At 36.2% G+C, this 19,721-nt stretch overlaps 4 protein-coding genes and 2 long non-coding RNA genes across 8 annotated transcripts; 3 read left to right on the top strand and 3 right to left on the bottom strand.

Moving 5' to 3' along the window:
- Positions 1-1,582, bottom strand: LOC116161876 (zinc finger Y-chromosomal protein 1-like). Of its 2 annotated transcripts, XM_031475358.1 has the most exons (2): positions 1,440-1,532; positions 1-1,396 (listed from the first exon to the last, which is right to left on the bottom strand). In XM_031475358.1, coding segments are annotated over exons 1-2 (1,251 nt in total). In that variant the 5' UTR covers positions 1,441-1,532; the 3' UTR covers positions 1-146. The 2 variants fall into 2 exon arrangements, with proteins under 2 accessions (XP_031331218.1, XP_031331217.1); XM_031475357.1 differs by having other exon boundaries at positions 3-1,582.
- A 1,204-nt stretch (positions 1,583-2,786) lies between these two features.
- On the bottom strand, positions 2,787-4,474 carry LOC116161816 (gastrula zinc finger protein XlCGF46.1-like). Its single transcript, XM_031475284.1, has 3 exons — positions 4,445-4,474; positions 4,114-4,371; positions 2,787-4,068 (listed from the first exon to the last, which is right to left on the bottom strand). Exons 2-3 carry the CDS (start codon positions 4,367-4,369, stop codon positions 2,885-2,887), a joined length of 1,440 nt encoding a protein of 479 aa, XP_031331144.1. The 5' UTR covers positions 4,370-4,371; positions 4,445-4,474; the 3' UTR covers positions 2,787-2,884.
- A 2,432-nt stretch (positions 4,475-6,906) lies between these two features.
- On the bottom strand, positions 6,907-8,566 carry LOC116161683 (zinc finger protein 64-like). 2 transcript variants are annotated; one of them, XM_031475123.1, is made up of 2 exons: positions 8,400-8,566; positions 6,907-8,350 (listed from the first exon to the last, which is right to left on the bottom strand). In XM_031475123.1, exon 2 carries the CDS (start codon positions 8,339-8,341, stop codon positions 7,124-7,126), a length of 1,218 nt encoding a protein of 405 aa, XP_031330983.1. In that variant the 5' UTR covers positions 8,342-8,350; positions 8,400-8,566; the 3' UTR covers positions 6,907-7,123. The 2 variants fall into 2 exon arrangements, with proteins under 2 accessions (XP_031330983.1, XP_031330984.1); XM_031475124.1 differs by having other exon boundaries at positions 6,907-8,343.
- A 205-nt stretch (positions 8,567-8,771) lies between these two features.
- LOC116161485 lies at positions 8,772-9,534 on the top strand. Its single transcript, XM_031474839.1, has 3 exons — positions 8,772-8,921; positions 8,973-9,486; positions 9,528-9,534. The coding sequence occupies exons 1-3, from the start codon at positions 8,873-8,875 to the stop codon at positions 9,532-9,534; spliced, it is 570 nt and encodes a 189-aa protein (XP_031330699.1). The 5' UTR covers positions 8,772-8,872.
- A 1,633-nt stretch (positions 9,535-11,167) lies between these two features.
- Positions 11,168-12,757, top strand: LOC116161097. Its single transcript, XR_004143370.1, has 2 exons — positions 11,168-11,304; positions 11,380-12,757. It is a non-coding gene; the product is annotated as an uncharacterized LOC116161097 (long non-coding RNA).
- A 2,562-nt stretch (positions 12,758-15,319) lies between these two features.
- Positions 15,320-16,759, top strand: LOC116161096. The gene is made up of 3 exons (XR_004143369.1): positions 15,320-15,960; positions 16,091-16,506; positions 16,561-16,759. It is a non-coding gene; the product is annotated as an uncharacterized LOC116161096 (long non-coding RNA).
- The last annotated feature ends 2,962 nt before the right edge of the window (positions 16,760-19,721 follow it).

The raw sequence follows: 19,721 nt of genomic DNA, 5'->3' as shown, positions 1-19,721 counted from the left end.
TTGAGATAACACAACTCGTAAAATAATACATTGCATGTACATAGGAAACAACAAAATGGTGTTGCTCTACTCCAGCCTTCAGGTGCCTAAAAACGTATCGTTTAAGACAGAACGTTCCATAATCACAATGAGCATATTTAAAATGTTTACGAATCGGAATGATTTAAAAGGTGTCGTTTAAGACACTGTTTATTATTTGTTCCATAAACACAATTAGCACATCTAAATTGTTTAGACAGGTTATGTTTTAAAAGGTGTCGTTTAAAGTAGTATTTTTTATTTGTCTGGTAATCACAATTAGCACATTTAAAATCTTTAGAATCGTTATGTTTTAAAATATGTATTTTAAAGTGGCGTTTGTAATTTGTCTCGTAATCGCAATTGGCACATTTAAAATCTTTAGAATCGGCATGTTTTAAAAGGTGTCGTTTAAAGTAATATTTGTCATTTGTCTCATAATTACAATTAACACATTTAAAATCTTCAGAATCAGAATGTTTTAAAAGGTGTCGTTTCAGACACTGTTTATTATTTGTTCCATAAACACAACTACCACATTTAAATTGTTTAGACATGTTATGGTTTAAAACGTGTCGTTTAAAGTGGTATTTGTTATTTGTCTCGTATTCACAAATAGTACATTTAAATTCTCTAGAATCGGTATGTTTTAAAAGGTGTTGTTTCAGGCAGCGTTTGTTATTTGTTTCGTAATCACAATTAGCACATTTAAAACCTTTAGAGTTGGAATGTTTTAAAACGTGCCGTTGAATGTAGTATTTGATATTTGTCTCGTAATCACAATTGGCACATTTAAACTCTTTACAATCGGAATGTTTTAAAAGGTGTCGTTTAAGAGATTGTTTATTCTTTGTTCCATAAACACAAATAGCACAATTAAAAACTTTAGGCACGTTATTTTTTAAACATTTATGTTTTAAAAGATGCCGTTTAAATTGGTAGTTGGTGGTTGTCTTGTAATTACAATTAACACATTTAAAATTTTTAGAATCGGTATGACTTAAAAGGTGCCGTTTAAAGTGGTGTCTCACATTTGTCTTATAATCACAATTAGCACACTTCAATTCCTTATGTTTCAAATTGTGTCGGTTAAAGTTGGATTGGCTATCTGTCTTGTAATCACAATGAGCACAGTATAGCACATGGCGTTTGTGTTTTAAAATGTGCCGTTGAAACAACCGTTTGTTCTTTGTTCTATAATCACAATGAGCACAGTTATAGCCTTTGTGCTTTAATTGTTTAACTCTCAGCTCACTATTTGTTGAGTGTTGACCGAAGTCACAGTCAAAATAGTTGAAAATGTCAGTTTTAATATTCCATCCACTATCAGTTTGTTGTGCTTCTTCATTATCAAGCGATTTGGAGCACTGTCCAGTCACTGTAATTTCGTCCTTTATCTTAACCAATGCTTCATTGCTTACTAAAAGGTTTCCTTGAAGATCGGAATGAATTTCTTCTTCGTGTTTTGGTTCGACTTTAACAACTGATTTACTATCCATATCTGCGTTTTCGTTTCTCAAAAATAAAATTTACCAATCAATAGCTGTACAGATGTAGATACCGCTTTGGCTGTAGCTCAAGTACTGGCATAGAAGTCTCTTCACGAAGGAAGATTTTTTATACACAGTGTGTTCCAGGTAGATGGCACAATAAGAAAAGGCAATGTATTTTTCGCGAAGGATTCACGAGGCCTTTGAAACTGTACAGGATCTTAACCCACCCCAGGCTCGAGGTGAAGATGACAGATTTCACGGCAAAGTGGCAACGTTGCAATCCCAGAATCAAAACACGGTTCCCGCTCAAAATTATATTTATAGCGTTTTCGATTGGCAAAACTCGTACTGCACGAGTGTTGCACGAGAAATTGAAAAAATTCATGTGAAAATTGCTCTCAATGGAACATAAATATTTGTTGTCATTTGTCCATAACCTCATTTAGATTTCGGTAATCGCCAAATCTCTATTCTAAAAAATGACTGAAACGATTTCAGTATATTTATAATAAACGATGAGGAATATAAATTTGAAATTCCTGTAAAGGACCAATTTTTGGCGTTCAGTTTCATGAGTACGTGCAACTTTTTGTAAAATAGAAGTTATGGCTAGTTCATAATCTTCGCTATCGCTAGATGACGACAAAAAACTCTCCAACGGAAGAAACAAATTCAAATTGTCGCACGTTTGTTTTGAAAATTTGTTAACTAGCAGCTCCACGAGCTCTCGGACCTCGTGCGTCGAAATTTGCACTGAGTGCGTAATTGTTGCATCACATTTGCCAATGGAACACAGAAAATTGCCCTAAAATTACTAATAGAACGTAAAATTTGCACTCGTGCAGCACGAGTTTTGCCAATCGAAAACGCTATTAGTTTCGACTATCAATGTTAATGGTTACATATCACTCCCTGCAGTTATTTTAGATCACCCGCCGGCAGATACTACCTCGACGATCTAAACTGTTAATCAATATAAATTATTATCATTGAATTTATAACTAAATTCAATACCCTTTTAAGAGTATTTCTCACCCCTGAATGGGAGAACTCATCCCCTGTTCGAGAAATGCCAGCGTAAAGTGCTAACTCCACATCAATCACAGATGTAAATATTTTAGTAATAGTATTTCCATCTGTGGAACTATCTCTTCACGTCAAAATGTGTTAGTTCAAAAATAATGGCAAAATACAATACCTAAAACAAATAACTAATATTGAAAATCGGAGTAAATATACGAGTTTATTAAGGATAATTAAATTAAACATTTATTTCTTTAAAATAAAATAACTATGTGACACCAATATTTGTAAAGGAAAAGATGTTCTTTGTCTCTTGTAAAAACGGGTACATAATTTGGTATGTCTCATAATCAGCACTCTTTCTTAGAATCGATATGTTTTAAAAGGTGTCCCTTAAGGTATCGTTTATTATATGTTCCATAATCGCAATGAGCACATTTAAAATCGTTAGAATTGGTGTGCTTTAAAACGTGCAGTTTAAAGTTGTGCTTATTATTTGTCTTGTAATCACAATTAGCACATTTCAAATCTTTAGAACCGGTATGTTGTAAAATGTGTCTTTTAAAGCAGTACTTGACATTTGTCTCGTAATTACAATTAGCACATTTAAAATCTTTAGAGGTGGTATGTTTTAAAAGATGTCGTTTTAAGTTCCGTTTGATATTTGTCTCATATTCACAATTAGCACATTTAAAATCTTTGGAATCGGTATGAGTTAAAACGTGTTTAAAGTAGAATTCATTATTTGTGTTGTAATCACAAGTAGCACATTTAAAATTCTTATAATTGGTATGTTTTAAAAGGTGTCGTTTAAAGTAGTGTTTGTCATTTGTCTTGCAATCACAATTAGCACATTTAAACTCTTTAGAATCGATATGTTTTAAAAGGTGCCGTTTAAAGTACGCTTTGTAATTTGTCTCGTAATTACATGTAGCACATTTAAAATTTTTAAAATCGGTATGTTTTACAACGTGTTGATTAAAGTAACGTTTGTTACTTGTCTCGTAATCACAATTAGTACATTTAAAATCTTTAAAATCGGTATGTTTTAAAAGGTGTTGATTAAAGTAGAGTTTGTTAGTTGTTTCATAATCACAATGCGCACATTTTAAATCATTAGAATTGGTATGTTTTAAAAGATGTCGTTTAAGGTGGTATTTGTTATGTGTCTCATAATCACAATTAGTACATTTAAAATCTTTAGAATCGGTATGTTGTAAAAGGTGTTGTTTAAAATGGTGTTTGTAATTTGTTTCGTAATTGCAAATAGCACATTTAAAATCTGTAGAATCGGTATGTTTTAAAAGGTGTCTTTTAAAGTGGTATTTATTATGTGTTTCATAATAACAATTAGCACATTTAAAATCTTTGGAATTGGTATGTTTTAAAAGATGTCGTTTTAAATTGGTTTTGTTATTAGTCTTGTAATCACAATTAGCACATTGTATTGCGTTACATTTATGTGTTAAAATGTGCTGTTGAAGCAGTTGTTTATTCTTCATTCCATAACCACAATGAGCACACTTAAAGACTTCTGGAACATTATGCTTTAAAAGATGTTGTTTAACCTGCAGCTTACTATTTGTTGTGTGTTGACTGAAATCACATTCATAATCGTTGGATATTTCAGTTCTAATATTCCATCCGCAATCAGTTTGTTGTTGTAATTCTTCACTATCGAGCAATTTGGAGCACTGTGGAATAATGGTAATTTCGTCCTTTATTGTAACCAATGCTTCGTGGCCTACTAAAATGTTATCTTGAAGATCGGAATGGATTTCTACTTCTTGTTTCGGTTCGATTTTAATGAGTGGTACGGGGTCATTTCCGGCCATACCTAGTATTAATAAGGTTATCAAAAAATCTTAAAGATTGTTTGATACTATTATAAACAAATAAAGATTTCTTACCGTACAAAAAGCTGTGGCTGTAGCTCAAGTACCGATAAGGTACAACTAAAAAGTTTGTGTCCCACTTCCAGTGGCGGAGTTATGGGTTTAACTTTGTTGTGTCTCCCCAATTACTTTAAGGCAAATCTGCAAGCGTTCGATATCCAATGTCCGGAACATGAAATTTGAGTGATATTTATGTGCAAGTCAATCCTATAATTTTCCCTATGGTACCATTGCTATTATAAATAGGGGTTCCAACCCATATTGTAGCAGAAACTTCATTTACTCTAATTCAAAATGTAAAGTTTAAAAATACACGGGTATTGCCCGAATGTACAAACTTGTTTTGCCGTAGTTAAAGCAGGCGCTGGAAATGTTACCTAGTGGAAAGAGAATTTGATTTTTGTATTGCAACGTAGACACAATTAAGAGCAACATTTTACTCTAAAACCTTGTGGTTTTGTTCAAAATAATTTTTAATTATTCCACGCCAGCGCCTGGTTTAGATATGATTCTTTCAAGTCAGTAATTACCCTAATGTGTTAAAACTTTTAGTTTGTAAAATCAAAAATAAAGCCAACTCGTCCTGCCATCTTATTTCACAACCCAACCCACCTACCAAGCTACCGGTGCAATATGAAATATAGGTTCCGCACTATTTAGGTTTATTTTATAAGGGTTCCGGTACTGGTTCGGTTTCGGTTTTCAACATAAATAAACAAAATAATAAAATAAATTATTTAAAAAAGTAATCGGATTTTTTTTTCTGTGCATCACGCTCAACTTTTTAGAAGGGAAGATCTGTTTGGGCCGTCTCAAGGGCACCAACGTTGTTTACATTACAGTCATCTTGAGCAGTCGTCAAGGGAGCATCGTGTAGGTTCCTTTGTGTTATTTAATGCAGCTAGTAATCATTGCATTTCTTTAAAATTTATCGCTGTTCTGTATTTAGCACTTTATATTCTTTACAATTTTCAATCTTTGTTGGGAAACCGCGTGTATGAAAAATGCCATTAATGTTCATTGTTTCCATTTTTGGTGTAAATGTTTGTTCAATTTATATTTCTTGTATACATTTCTTGGCATGTGCATGAACTTATTGTTTATGTAAACTTTTCGTCTTAGAATCGTCGAACTAGGGCCAAAGTTACGCATCCCAGGTGTGGGACCCTGCTAACAGAAACTCTTCGGTTTTGAATCTATATGCGATATAAGTTGCGATTCAATAATTTCCACATATTTTGTTGTTTTCGTTGAATTTGCTTTCCAAATGAGAGGTTTCACCCTGTATATACATACAACTTACGACGATACATACATTTTTGAGAGTTGGCAACCATGCAATTTCTAGGTGGGAAATGGGAAAATGCCAAAAAACTGTCTGCGCCATCTAAAAAAGCACGGACGGGGATTACCTTGGGCATCTCGTCTTGAATGGCGGTCGTGAACGCGTCGCTCCGTAAATGTTTGTTGTTATTTTGTGTTACTTAATGCAGGTAGTAATTTTTGCATTTCTTTATATCGTATTTGTGTTTTGTATGCCGCATTTTATATTGGTTGTGTGTTTCAAACTTTGTTTTTGAAATTTACTTGATTTAACCGCAATGCAAAATCACGTATGTGATACCGTTATGCTATTGTTTGTAATTGTTTACGTTTTTGGTGTTGATTACTTGATCTTGTCCGAGAAGTTATAGTCATATAAATTATGATCATTTTATTTTAATATGTGGAAATTACCGATTCGTTTGATGTTGTTTTTTACTAACAATTTTCTCCGTGAATTTAGCAGTCACGGGGGTGGTAAAAACTGTAGTCAAAATTGAGCGACGATACCTAATTCCATGATTGTCTTCGACTTTCAACTGTAGGCTCGAAACCCCGAAACCAGGGGCGAGCTACCTATCTTGCAGGAGCGGGATTACGCTAATCAAAGGTCTTCAGTTTAGAATCTATATGCGATAAATGAGTGGCGATTCAATAATTTCCACATATCTTGTTCTTAGTTAAATTTGCCTACAAGGTCATGTAATTTTCCATCTTGCTTTTAACAAAAGGACTTTATTGCACCAAAGATGAGTCACATCCTGTGTATTTCACCCTTTCTTAGAATCTTGGTACCTGCTTACCTGACCCATAATTCCCAAAATTTCTTTTTAACCTGTTTGTTACCTCTTGAAGTCTACATGCTACTTTTTGTGATGTTATAATTTTATGTTACGCATTCACATCATTATACATATTATAGTTGTCTACAACTAACGTAAGGGGGCCCTGCATTAGATGTTTGATCACGTGCCACTTTTCAAATTTCAGCGGGATCATTCGGGTGGCCATTTTTAAACGTTGCCATGTTGACTTTATTTCCGTGTTCTTGTAGTGTGAAGTCCAAAATGAACAATCAAAATCAGAATAAGGATTTGCCATAAGATCTGATTGGCCATTCAAGACAGATTCTATATAATATTAACATACCAAGCACTTATTTATATTTTAATTTTAAATGATACAATACTTTTAAAGAAATAAACTTATTATTAAGGTAATGAGTAACTACGGGATAGTAAATTATTCGAGGTAGTCTAATATAAATTACATAACTAAGATAAAGGCCTTAAATTTAAATCATAGTTTACGGAATATCTGTAAAAAATGTATCGGTATACTTCAAGGCGCACTGATCAAAAATACATTTGTTCAGCTCCGTTTAGAATTTTTCAAAACCTTGTGTATTAGGGAGTGTCGTTTCAAACTATGCTTAGTTTTTGTTGCAACATTGCACACGTCACATTTAAAATCTTTCGAATTATTGTGCACTAAGGAATGTTGTTTCAAATTGGTCTTAATATTTGTTGCATAATCACAAATACCGCATTTATAATCTCTTGAATCATTGTGGGTTACAAGATGCATGTTCAAAATGGACTTCAAATGTGTTGCATAACCACAAGTATCACATTTAAACTCTTTCGACGAATTGTGTTTTGGGATATGTCGTCTCAGCTTCGACTTAGTATTTGTTTCGTAATCACAAATGCCACATTTAAAATCTCTGGAATCATTGTGTAATAACGAATGTCGCTTCAAATTGTCCTTGGTATTTGTGGTGTATTGACAGAGATCACATTTAAAATCTTTCGACTCACTGTGTGATAAGAGATGCAATTTTATATTGCCTTTATTATTTGTGGCGTAATGACAAGTGCCACATTTAAAAACTTTTGAAACATCGTGTCTTACCAAATGACTCTTCAATTTCTCCCTAGCATTTGTTGTATAATGACAAATATCACATTTAAAATCTTTCGAATCATTGTGCGTTGAGAGATGATATTTAAAATTGGGTTTAGTATACGTAGTATAATTACAAACGTCACATTTAAACAGTTCGGAAGCATTGTGTTTTCGACAATGGTTCCATAAATTCTTCTTAGTATTCGTAGAAAAATCACAACTAACGCATTTAAACTGTTTTAGAACGTTGTGTGTACGGCAATGACGCCTCAATTTATCTTTAGTATTTGTGGCATAATGACAAGTATCACATTTAAAAACTTTTGAAACATTGTGATTTAGCAAATGTGGCCTCAATTTGTTTTTAGTATTAGTTGTATAGTTACAATGTGCACATTTAAAATCGTGCGTCGACATGTGTACTTTAAAATGTGGTTCATTATCAGTCGTATAATCACAAACGTTACATTTAAATGTAACAGTTTGAGATTTAATACTTGATAAAACTTCTTCCCCATTGTATTTATCGTTACAGCACTCTGATCTCGTCGTAATCTCATCATCTTCTTCCGTTATAGTGACCGAAAGGTCATTGCTTACAAGAACGTTCCTTTCCAGGCAAACATTTATTTCTTCTTCTTGTTCTGGTTCAATTTTAACAAGTGCAAAGTTGACATCCATAACTGTAACCTTTTTAAATAAAAGCATACTATTTACCTCAACCAATGCAATTACTTACTAACGCAAATACTGGGGAAGATACAAAAATATGTTCACTCAAACACTCGCGACGTACTTAAATACTTTATTTGTAAGGGTCTGCTTGCCAATTTCCAGTAACCAGTAGGTACTTGAAAAGTGTTTAATAAAAAGAACGTTGGTGCTTCTTTTGTTTACAACCTCTCTGAAGATAGTCAACGTATAAGCTTATAACTTCACATGAAACGCATCAACAAAAATAGCTAATGGCGCGTAATTCAAATTGTTAGCTACTACAAGTAGAGTTGGCTATTCGCAAGCGCACACTTAGAGTCTCCGCTTAGCGGTCAACTTTAGAACTATCTGTTTGAGGATAAAAATGGACGTTCACGTATGTAATAAACGTGAATACACAAAAATAACAAAAAGTAATCATTATTGCTCAGTTCCTCAGTGTAGAAATGATTATGCGTGCAGTGTCTCAATGCACGGATTCCCCCCATAACAAATACAATGAAAGTTTGTAGTGCTCACTTTACAAAAGAGGATTATATTTTACCAGGTAAGCGCAGTAATTTGATGATGTGCTTCTTTATGAATTTTACTTTTTTAGACGTTGCACATAAACGTAAATGTTTAAAGAAGACTGTCTGTCCTAGCAGAAATTTACCTCAAATACGGCATCAATCGGCAGTTAATCATAAAGCTAAGGCAAAACGTGAAGACCGCTACGTCCGTCGACAACAACTGTTAGAAAAATCTGTGCGTTTGGAAGCAGCCGACACGCTTCTTTTATTAGCAAACACCGAGGCAAACACGCAAACTAAAGAAGAAGAGCCGGTTAATGAAATGTGTTATGAGACTGAAAGTTCTTTGAATGTGTTGTATAAGGACGTTTCTGTTCAAGTAAATACGTATTTAGATCAGCGTGAGTTTAGCATTGCAGACATTATCAACAATGACTACAGAATTAAATTCTGCACAGGAATTTCCAATGTGACGTTGTTCAACGTAATCGCAAATACTTTAAGTGTACAGTTTGCAACAAGTAATAGGAACTATACATTCTGTGTTCGCAAGAGGATTTTGTTGACTTTAATGAAAATTAAATTAGGATTAAGTTTTCGGTTTCTAGCATTTTGTTTACCACATAATATTATGTGTTTAGCTTCTAACACTGCCTCGCCTTCCTTCAAAGGTCGAATGCCAACACCCACATACGTTAATAAGTCACTAATACTGATAATGTGCATATTTCGAAAACAAAAGGTTTGTAAAATACAACTGATCTCTTATGTGATCCATACACAAATGAATCAGCTGTCCTCAAACAAGCGGCCATACACAGCGCTCTCTCTTGATGTGTGCTATTGCGAATACCCCTTTATAAATACCCTGTATATTTCAACGTCGGATGCATCCGGTCATGTGGTTGGAGATTCTGGGGACATGAGCCACCGCCATCACCACCTGTCGATATTTTTTTCGTAATTTCCGGAGGATTTTTGTGATTTGGGGGCTTGGCGTCACTTGTTGATTGTTAAAGCTTGTTGGTGGTGGGATCGTTGCATTTTGAGTTGTATTCATAAAGTTTAGCTTTGTTTTTGTGTTTGTGCGTAAGATTCAACCACTTTGGTGTCGGGTAAAGTATTTTACGTAGTTTACTCATGTACCTATATGAATTGTGCCATTTGTTATAACAGATACTTTCCATCTACCATTGTGCTAATATGTAATTTACAACATGCGATGTGTTAGTTAATATCCATGTGCTTATGGAAGTCTGCGATATCTCAGGTTTAGACCACGTTGAACTCAGTTACACGATTCACGGGTGTGTACGTATGTAGAAGTCCCCAATTATGTTCAGTTTCTACATAATGACATTGGTATAAACCCCAGACTTCCGGAACTACTACCTGTGCTTCGTAACACTCCCCTGACATGGGTCACGTAACGACACAAAACTGAAGATGGTTAAGAGATGGGTCGCCGCCCATGGGTAGGACGACCTTCGGTTAGAAGCACTTCGTCCCTAAAGTTGGAGGTTCGAGGGCCCTCGGATCCGTTCGTGCCTTAGCTCTAGAATACCTTTCTATTCTAGCGTCCGAGCTCCCTTTCACGGTAGGAAGATATGAGTTACATACATACACATTCGCGAATGTTACGAATCACCCTAACCTAAATATACCTAGCATTGCATGACCTACTTCACGGAAGTCGAGGTTCTACATAGGTACACACCCGTACACCTGGTAACTGAGTTAAACCATTGAATAAAAACACTATAAGAAGCCTAACGCTTATGGAAGAAAGCGCGACAAATCTCACAAATCCCCTTGCACCCGCATTGGTTGTGACCCCCGAACTCTCTTTGCGGTAAATAGGAGGAAAGCAAATTCTCATTCTTCTCAGTTCAAGAATCGACTACTCTATTGACAGTGTTCCCATTATATTCTCAGTTCAAACTCTGTCGCGCTTTATTTCCACGGGGTTAGGCTTCTTATAGTGTTTTTATTCAATGGTTAAACTTAGTCTAAACCTGAGATATCGTAGACTTCCACAAGCACATGGATATTAGTTAACACCTCGCATGTTGTAAATTACATATTAGCACAATGGTAGTTGGAAAATATCTGATATAACAAATGGTACAATTCATATACGTACATAACAGTAAACTACATAAAATACTTTACCCGACAGCAAAGTGGTTAAATCTTACGCACAAATACAAAAACAAAGCTAAACTCTATGAATACAACTCAAAATGCAATAATCCCACCACCAACAAGCTTTAACAATCAACAAGTGACGCCAAGCCCCCAAATCCAAAACATCCTCCGGAAAATACAAAAAATACCGACAGGTGGTGATGGCGGTGGCTCATGTCCCCAGAATCTCCAACTACTTGACCGGTTGCATCCGACGTTGAAATATACAGGGTATTTAAAGAGATATAGACATCTCAATAAAGTCCTTTTGTTAAGAGCAAGATGGAAAATTGCATGGCTTTGTAGGCAAATTCAACTAAAGACGAAATATGTGGAAATTACGAATCGTAACTCTGAGATGGGCATACCTTTATGACAAAGGCTGGATACTTAACATCAAAAACAAAATCTACGAACGCAACCAAAGAAGCCAGACACTGCCGTCCTTCCCGGTAGCGGAGCCACTACCAAAATACCTAGAATTTTATTTTTAGAATTTGAATGTTTTTGTAATCAATTGGGGTTAGGTACCTACCTGGTTTTTGAAAAGAGGGATACTAAATAACAACAGCCGGATTTACTGTTAGATAGGATGGAAATTTCCATTCCGGGGTGGGTTAGTTTCCGACTCAGGGGTGAAGAGGGTTTTTATTTGTTGAAAGGAAGTTCGGCGCCTTTTTGGAATGGGAAGAAGGACTTGCTTGCTGACTACCTTCGAGAGAGTTTCGTTCCCGTAGTTTACAATTCGAGAGTTCATATCAGGTGATGTAATTGGTTTTTGTTAATTCATTAATTGCATGTAATGTAAATTGTGTTCCCTCATATTTATAATATCATTTTCCAATTTGTACTTCAATCCGAATATTCACATAACTGCCAATTTTGTACTTTGTTTGTAAGGGGATGCCTGGTGTTAAATATCTTGCCAAAATGTTATGGGGAAAGCGACCCTCTAGCTGGGGAAGTTTCGGATTTGTGTTTATTATGTTAACTTGGAAGGCGCCTATATGACTATTCAGATTCGTGTTCACAGTTGTTGAGTAGCTTAGTTGTAGAGTAGAAGCGTTGATTTTCTACGTGTGCAATGACCATTTATGAGAGGACACTAATCTTTCGACCGTGAGAAACTAGAGTCCATCGGCGAATCAAATTATAAAATTGCAAGAAAACCACAAGGCAAGCGACTCTAGTTTCGAACCTTCAGCTTTAGGCAAGTTGTACTCGCAAACCCAGAGCAGTCTTGTTACCTGTTCCAGGGGTGGAACTATAATTAACAGTCTTCCGTTTCTGAAAGGTGTGTGTGACCGAGTTTGTGTATAATCGTGAGATAATTGACGCTTGGGAACACGAGTTTGGATGTCATTGCTATTTCATGTTGTACCGACTAAGCCAGCTAGAAGAGTTTATTCCCCTGGTATTGTTCCAATCCGTTGTTCCAATAATGACTATTTTATATCGCCGTAATGACTACTATTTACCAAGTACTGTTAAGAGTATCGTATTATATTTCAGGAAACCCCGTGTTAGCTTGTTTATTAACGTCAACCCCTTTAGCTTCTACGAACACGAGTCGAGGGTTTCTCTGGCAGAGGTCTTCCCTCGCACAGGCCTACTCGTTAGGGACTTCTGCATTTCCAAATTATTAGGGAATCTGTTTGGGTAACAATAAATACTTTAGGCCGCATTTGACTGTTTCTTTTCCTTCCCGATAGCAGCCCCCCATTCCGAGTGTAACGGTTACAACTTGACGGGTGAGTAAACTGTAGGGTCTCTGTCCTAGGCGATCCGATCACGAGCCATTTGTTCCGGCAGAGGAGAAGGCTGGACATGGTAGCCATATCCTTTTAGTATTTTCCCGCCGTATTTGAATTTAGTGTTCGGAGTGAAGTTAGTTGACCCCTTAAGATCATTACAACTCATTTATCACACATAGATTCTAAACTGAAAAGCTTTGATTGGCGTAATCCCGCTCCTACAAGATAGGTAACCCGCTGGTTTCGAGCCTACAGTTGAAAGTCGAAGACAATCACGAAATTAGGTGTCGTAGCTCAATTTTGACTTACCACCCCCCGTGACTGCTTCATTAACGGAGAACATGTTAGTTACAAACAAACATCAAACGAATCGGTAATTTCCACATATTAAAATAAAATGATCAATACTGAGATGTCTATATCCCTTTAAATACCTTGTATATTTCAACGTCGGATGCAACCGGTCAAGTAGTTGGAGATTCTGGGGACATGAGCCACCGCCATCACCACCTGTCGATATTTTTTTGGTAGCTCCCGGAGGATGTTTGAGGTTTTTAGAGTGCTTGGCGTCACATCATCACTTGTTGTTTGTTAAAGCTTGTTGGTGGTGGGCTTTGTTGTATTTTGAGTTGTATTCATAGAGTTTAGCTTTGTTTTTGGTGTTTGTGAGTTCAACCACTTTCGTGTCGGGTAAAGTATTTTATGTAGTTTACTCTTATGTACTTATATGAATTGTGCCATTTGTTATATCAGAAATTTTCCATCTACCATTGTGCTAATATGTAATTTACAACATGCGAGGTGCTAACTAATATCCATGTGCTTGTGGAAGGCTGCAATATCTCAGGTTTAGACCACGTTTACTCAGTTACACGTTGCACGGGGTGAACCTATGTCAAACCTCGACTTCCGTGAAGTAGGGCATGCAATGCTAGGTGTATTTAGTTTAGGGTGACTCGTAACACTCGCGAATGTGTGTGCCTTGTTGTATGTAACTAATATCTTTCTACCGTGAGAGGGAGCTCGGACGCTAGAATAGAAAGGTGTTCTAGAGCTAAGGCATAAAAGGAACCGAGGGCCCTCGAACCTCCAACTCTAGGGATGAAGTGCTGTAACAAAGACCATCCTACACATGGGCGGCGCCCCATCTCTTAACCACCTTCAGTTTTGTGTCGTTACGAGACCGATGTCCGGGGAGTGTTACGAAGCACATGTAGTAGTTCCGGAAGTCTGGGTTTTATACCAATGTCATTGTGTGGAAACTGAGCATAATTGAGGGCCCCACAGGCACACTGAGTATGGTCATAACTGCCTATTGTTACGTCACAACGTGAATAATAGATCAGACGTGTTTTTACAAACTTCACACCACTCTATTCGATATACAATGATACGAATAACTAGTAAGGTGACTTATATCAATAAATGCGTGAATGTGTTGCCCCTAACAATCTTAACTGCGCTACGGGTTAATAGGCAAATATGCCGGCCCAATTCCTAACAATATAACCGTGAAACAGGAGGGCAATCAAGCTAAGACGCTGGCCCTAACCTAACAAATAACCAGTTTCACCACCCAATGACTAACTAAAAAGTGAGTTACCTTCTAGCCGCGATTAAAGGAAAGTACATGACATGTTGTGACGAATACCCTACGCATACTGTTCAAACGTACCCTGCTACTTGAATTCATTCATTAATTAAGGTAGTGTTACATGTCCTGCTTAGGTGGTTGGTGTTTTAATTTGCTTGTGATTAACATAGTTTGGGTTTTATTCACGGCCAAGGTTTTTCTCAAGTCGCGCTCTTTTTCGCCTTGGTAGTCTGCTTTTGCGAGAGTGCGGCACCTTTCGGTTTTGCTTGCTTTACTTTTAATGTACCACATCCAAATTCCCGGGTTTTCAGAATAAGTTTATAATAAATAAACTCGCAGACATTACAGTGTTTTATTTGAGTATTCCTGCCCGACTGGATCCCGAGTCATTGTATTAGCTTCGTGTAACGTAAGGGGGCCCTACCGTAGACGATCCAATCACGTGCCATTCTTTTGTTTGAATTTTAGGCGGGAACCGTGTTTTGATACTGGGATTGCAACGTTGCCACTTTTCCGTGAAATCTGTCATTTCCATTTCGAGCCTGGGGGTGGGTTAAGATCAGTACAATATTTATATGAATGTTACTTCAGGGACAAGACCAAGTAATCAACATCAATAAACATAAACTAAGCAAGCATTACACTAAAGGCATTACACCAAAAACTTAAACAATTGCAAACAAAAGGGTAACGGTATTAAACAAGTGATTTTGCATTGCGGTTGAAGTAAGTAAATTTCAAAAACAAAGATTCAAACACACAAAAAATATGAAATGCGGCATACAAAACACAAATACGATATAAATAAATACAAAAATTACTACCTGCATTAAAAAACACAAAATAACAACAAACATTTATGGAACGACGCGTTCACGACCGCCATTCAAGACAAGATGCCAAAACGTAACCCGACCGGGCTTTTTAGATGGCGCAGGAAACTTTTTTCCACCTAGAAATTGCATGGTTGTCAACTCTCAAAAATGTGTGCATCGTCGTAAGTTGTATATACAGAGTGGAACCTCTCACGCACAAGGCCGAAGTGGACATCATAATCGATACCGCGAAGCCGCGATCTTCCTCAAAGCTTTTCCTCGGCCCTTGAAAAATTTATATAGGGTGTAACATTCTACACCGCGGAAGTACGTCTCCAAAAGTTGCAAAGCTGCAAATTTGCACATAGATCTTCTATACCAAAGAAAATTAAGTGCCTGTTTCTATTAACTTTGTCATTATTGAAGCTTTGCTTCTAAATCTGCTCCTAAAAAAATAAAACGTATTTTAGTAACAAACACTTAAGTTGCAGCGGAAACCAGGTAAGATAGGTAATCTGCGATGAACGAAATTCGATAAAAGTCCGCCTCTTGAATGTGCTATAAAAGCGTGGCGTTTCTGTCGTGAAATGTATACAGAATTCAAAATGATTAAGCTACTGATCGTGACTGTTCTAGTAATGGTATTAGTGGGAATGGTAGCGGGAGATTGCACCGTCAACTGTGACTGCCACTTCATGAGCTGTCCTCCAGATAAACAAAGATGGTAAGCACTTCTTTTTCTCTAGTCCAGATATTCTTGACACCAGCTTCGTATCGCACTAATAATACGATCACTGTTTTTACTAGCACAAATTGTTGAATAATTTAATTGACTATTCCTTCTTGCTTTTCAGTGGCAGCTGTCAATCGAGTTCGTTGCATAAAAAGTGTTGCGACAGCTAATAAGAAGCCCACGGATACCGCCTTTCACACAAAATACGTTTGTGTTAGTTATACATTGATTGTAAAAAATTAAATAAATCATAAAATAACAAATGAAGTAGTTGCTCATCTACGAACTCATCCAATCGGCGTGCGCCATACGAAAATAAAATTCGAAAAGCTTGTGTCTCGAACAAACAGATACCGTTTCAATTTAGTATCAAGTGCAATTGCGATTGCAATTGTTATGTTCGTTTGTTTTGCAATTTTTTAAACGAGTATTTTATTATTACGAGTACAGCTCACTTGATAAAAGTAGATTTCACGAAATATGATATCGTTCTAGATGTGGAAAATACCGACCAAGATAATAAAGATGACTCCAAGAGTAAGTATAAACCCAATGCTGCCACGAGCCTGGATAGATAATTATTAATCACAGAGTGAACATGCGATTGGTGAAGTCGAAGATGTTATAGGAGCTCAAAAGATGCCGATTAATTCAAAAAAGATCGAAGAAGAAAGGCAAAACAAAAGAAAGATAACGGAAGGAACTGACCCGAAGAACCTCCGAATCATTTGCTTACAGTGTACAAATGTAGGGGGGGGGGGGGGGATCTGAAGGTAAGTAGGACTACAGTGACTTTATAGAGACAGTGGCGACAACAGGGTATCTCGTTTTTGATTGGTCGTTGGTTCCGGTCGCCATATTGGAGCTAAATTCCAAACTGGCCAATAGAAAACCTTCAAAACGACGCGGTACACTCCGTGCTATAATTATTAATTATACTGTTTTGACAGTGTCACCTGTAATTGTCACGGCTTCATGTTACTAGTTTACACTTTGCTTCTTGTATTTGCTTTATTTTACGTTTTCCGTCTCCAGTTTTATATAAACTCGATTTTTAAAGACGCATATAGTTTGGATTTATTACGATATTATAAGGTATGTAATCCGCTTAGTGTTTTTAGATGTAAAACTGTGCCTAACCTTACGACTGGTAATTGATGTAAAATTTTTTTCAGAAGCCCTAAATACCTAATGAGTTTAGATAGAAAACTGGTTAGAGAAGCAGCTTATCCGAAATTTAGCAGCAAATTCAATTGTGATCGTAAATACGCTTGAATTGGTTTCATGTTTGCTGGAGCACATGGAATATTGATCTCTTGTACTCCGTGGACTAGATCAACGTGTTTTGTCTTCCATTTAAGAGACTAAAGAAATACTTTTAAGTCTGGAAGGAGCAACACGCGACAGGGGACAAGAAGTGACAGAAGACACTGAAATGTCAAACACAATTTAATGATTATTTATATGTACATTTTGGATATTGCACCATATGTCATACTTATTATACCGTTTTCCATATACCCATACCATTTTGAATTTGGGAGGCATTTGTTTTCCCATAGGTTGTTCTGCAAAGCTTTAAACGATCATTTCTGCGCCGTTCGTTTTGAACAAGAATCTTTACTTAAATGAAACTGACATTTATTATTCTACGCTCACAATTTGACATGACAAGGTATATTGATCTTACAATCAATTTTTTAGCTCCAATATGGCGGATTATGATAAGTTGTCGCCACTGTCCTTATAAAGTCACTGTAAGTAGGACAGGTGCGCAACTTATCATTTTATGTGATGTAGTGTACTTAACTTCCAGGTTCTACGCTAACTTCACACTACAAGAACACCCCTCCAAAACTAAACAAGATCCCGTTTCAATTTGAAAAGTGGCACGTGATCATACATCTAAGGCAGGGCCCCCTTACGTTAGTTGTAAACAACGCTTTGACCACAGTAGGGAAGGAACGTAAAATAAAACACTGAAATTGTAAAAAGTTTGTTAATGATCGTTATTATTAAGATTGTGAAAGCTCGTGTAAGCAAAGCACAATGTTGATTACACTCAAGGTTAAAAACAGTTATTGAATCGCAACTCATATATCGCACATGGATTCTAAACCGAAGAGTTTTTTTTAGCGTAATTTTGTTCCGGCAAGATAGATAACTCGCCCCTGGTTTCGTGGTTTTGTACCTACAGTTGAAAGTCGAAGAAAATCACGGAATTAGGTGTCGTAACCTGCTTCATTCACGGATAAAATGTTAGTTACAAACAACAAGTTAGTACCTACATACATCAAACGAATCGGTAATTTCCACATATTAAAATAAAATGATGAAAATTTATATGAATATGTTGCTTCAGGGACAAGACCAAGTAATCAACATCAATAAATGTTAGTAATCTTGCGTAAATATGCATATTGCTGCATTCTTGTAAGTCATTACGTTTGGAATGTTATTGTTCAGTAATGACGACCCGTTTTGGGTTTTACCGTTTACCTGTTAAGGGGTAAGATTATGCATTGGTAACCACTTGAAATCATTCTGTGACGATACGTAATGTAGTCAACATCAATACAGTCCACTATTTGTAATAAAGTATTATATTTGAATATTTAAATTATTTACTTACCCGAGTGAAAATAAAGTCGAAACAAAAACATTGGTCCTTCGAGCCGGATCGCGATTATTCTAGTGCATCACGCGCGAAAATATCGATTATTTATTATAACTTTTCAAGGCACCACAGAAAAGTTATAATAAATAATCGATATTTTCGCGCGTGATGCACTAGAATAATCGCGATCCGGCTCGAAGGACCAATGTTTTTGTTTCGACTTTATTTTCACTCGGGTAAGTAAATAATTTAAATATTCAAATATAATACTTTATTACAAATAGTGGACTGTATTGATGTTGACTACATTACGTATCGTCACAGAATGATTTCAAGTGGTTACCAATGCATAATCTTACCCCTTAACAGGTAAACGGTAAAACCCAAAACGGGTCGTCATTACTGAACAATAACATTCCAAACGTAATGACTTACAAGAATGCAGCAATATGCATATTTACGCAAGATTACTAACAATAAACATAAATTAAGCAAGCATTACACCAAAAACGTAAACAATTCCAAACAAAAGGATAACGGTATCAAATATGTGATTCTGCATTAAGGTTAAATCAAGTCAAAAACAAAGATTGAAACACAAAAAATATAAAATACAATAAAATACAAAACACATGCGACGTAAAGAAATGCAAATATTACTACCTGCATTAAATAACACAAAAATAACAACAAACTATCACGATCGATGCTTTCATGACCGCCATTAAAAACAAGATGCCAAACGCAACCAACTTTCGTGCTCTCCAGATGGCGCAAACAGCTTTCCCCACCTAAAAATTGTGTCGTTGCCAACTCTCAAAAATGTGTCCATCGTCGTAAATTGTATATACAGGGTGGAACCTCTCAGGGGTTTAAAACGAACATCATTTTGAAAACATTGGCCGGAAAATCAAAATCATCATTTGAAATCAACCGACACTGATGTAATATTTGACATTTGTTGACAGTTGCCACTGAAATATTCTAAAGCACTCCATCTATCAAAAAGGATGGGTAACACGCGCTTGTTATGAACAGGATTTTTTATTGAAATTTTGAAAATATGGAAATGAATTTTATGGGTAATTATGGACCTGGAAGTCATACAGCTTTCGGCAAGTATGGAACCCCCCCC

This window comes from Photinus pyralis, unplaced genomic scaffold (genome assembly GCF_008802855.1).
Source record: "Photinus pyralis isolate 1611_PpyrPB1 unplaced genomic scaffold, Ppyr1.3 Ppyr1.4_LG10, whole genome shotgun sequence".
In the NCBI taxonomy this organism is placed as follows: domain Eukaryota; kingdom Metazoa; phylum Arthropoda; class Insecta; order Coleoptera; family Lampyridae; genus Photinus; species Photinus pyralis.
Note: the sequence above shows the minus strand (reverse complement) of the source record. Positions and strands in the feature narration are given on the sequence as shown.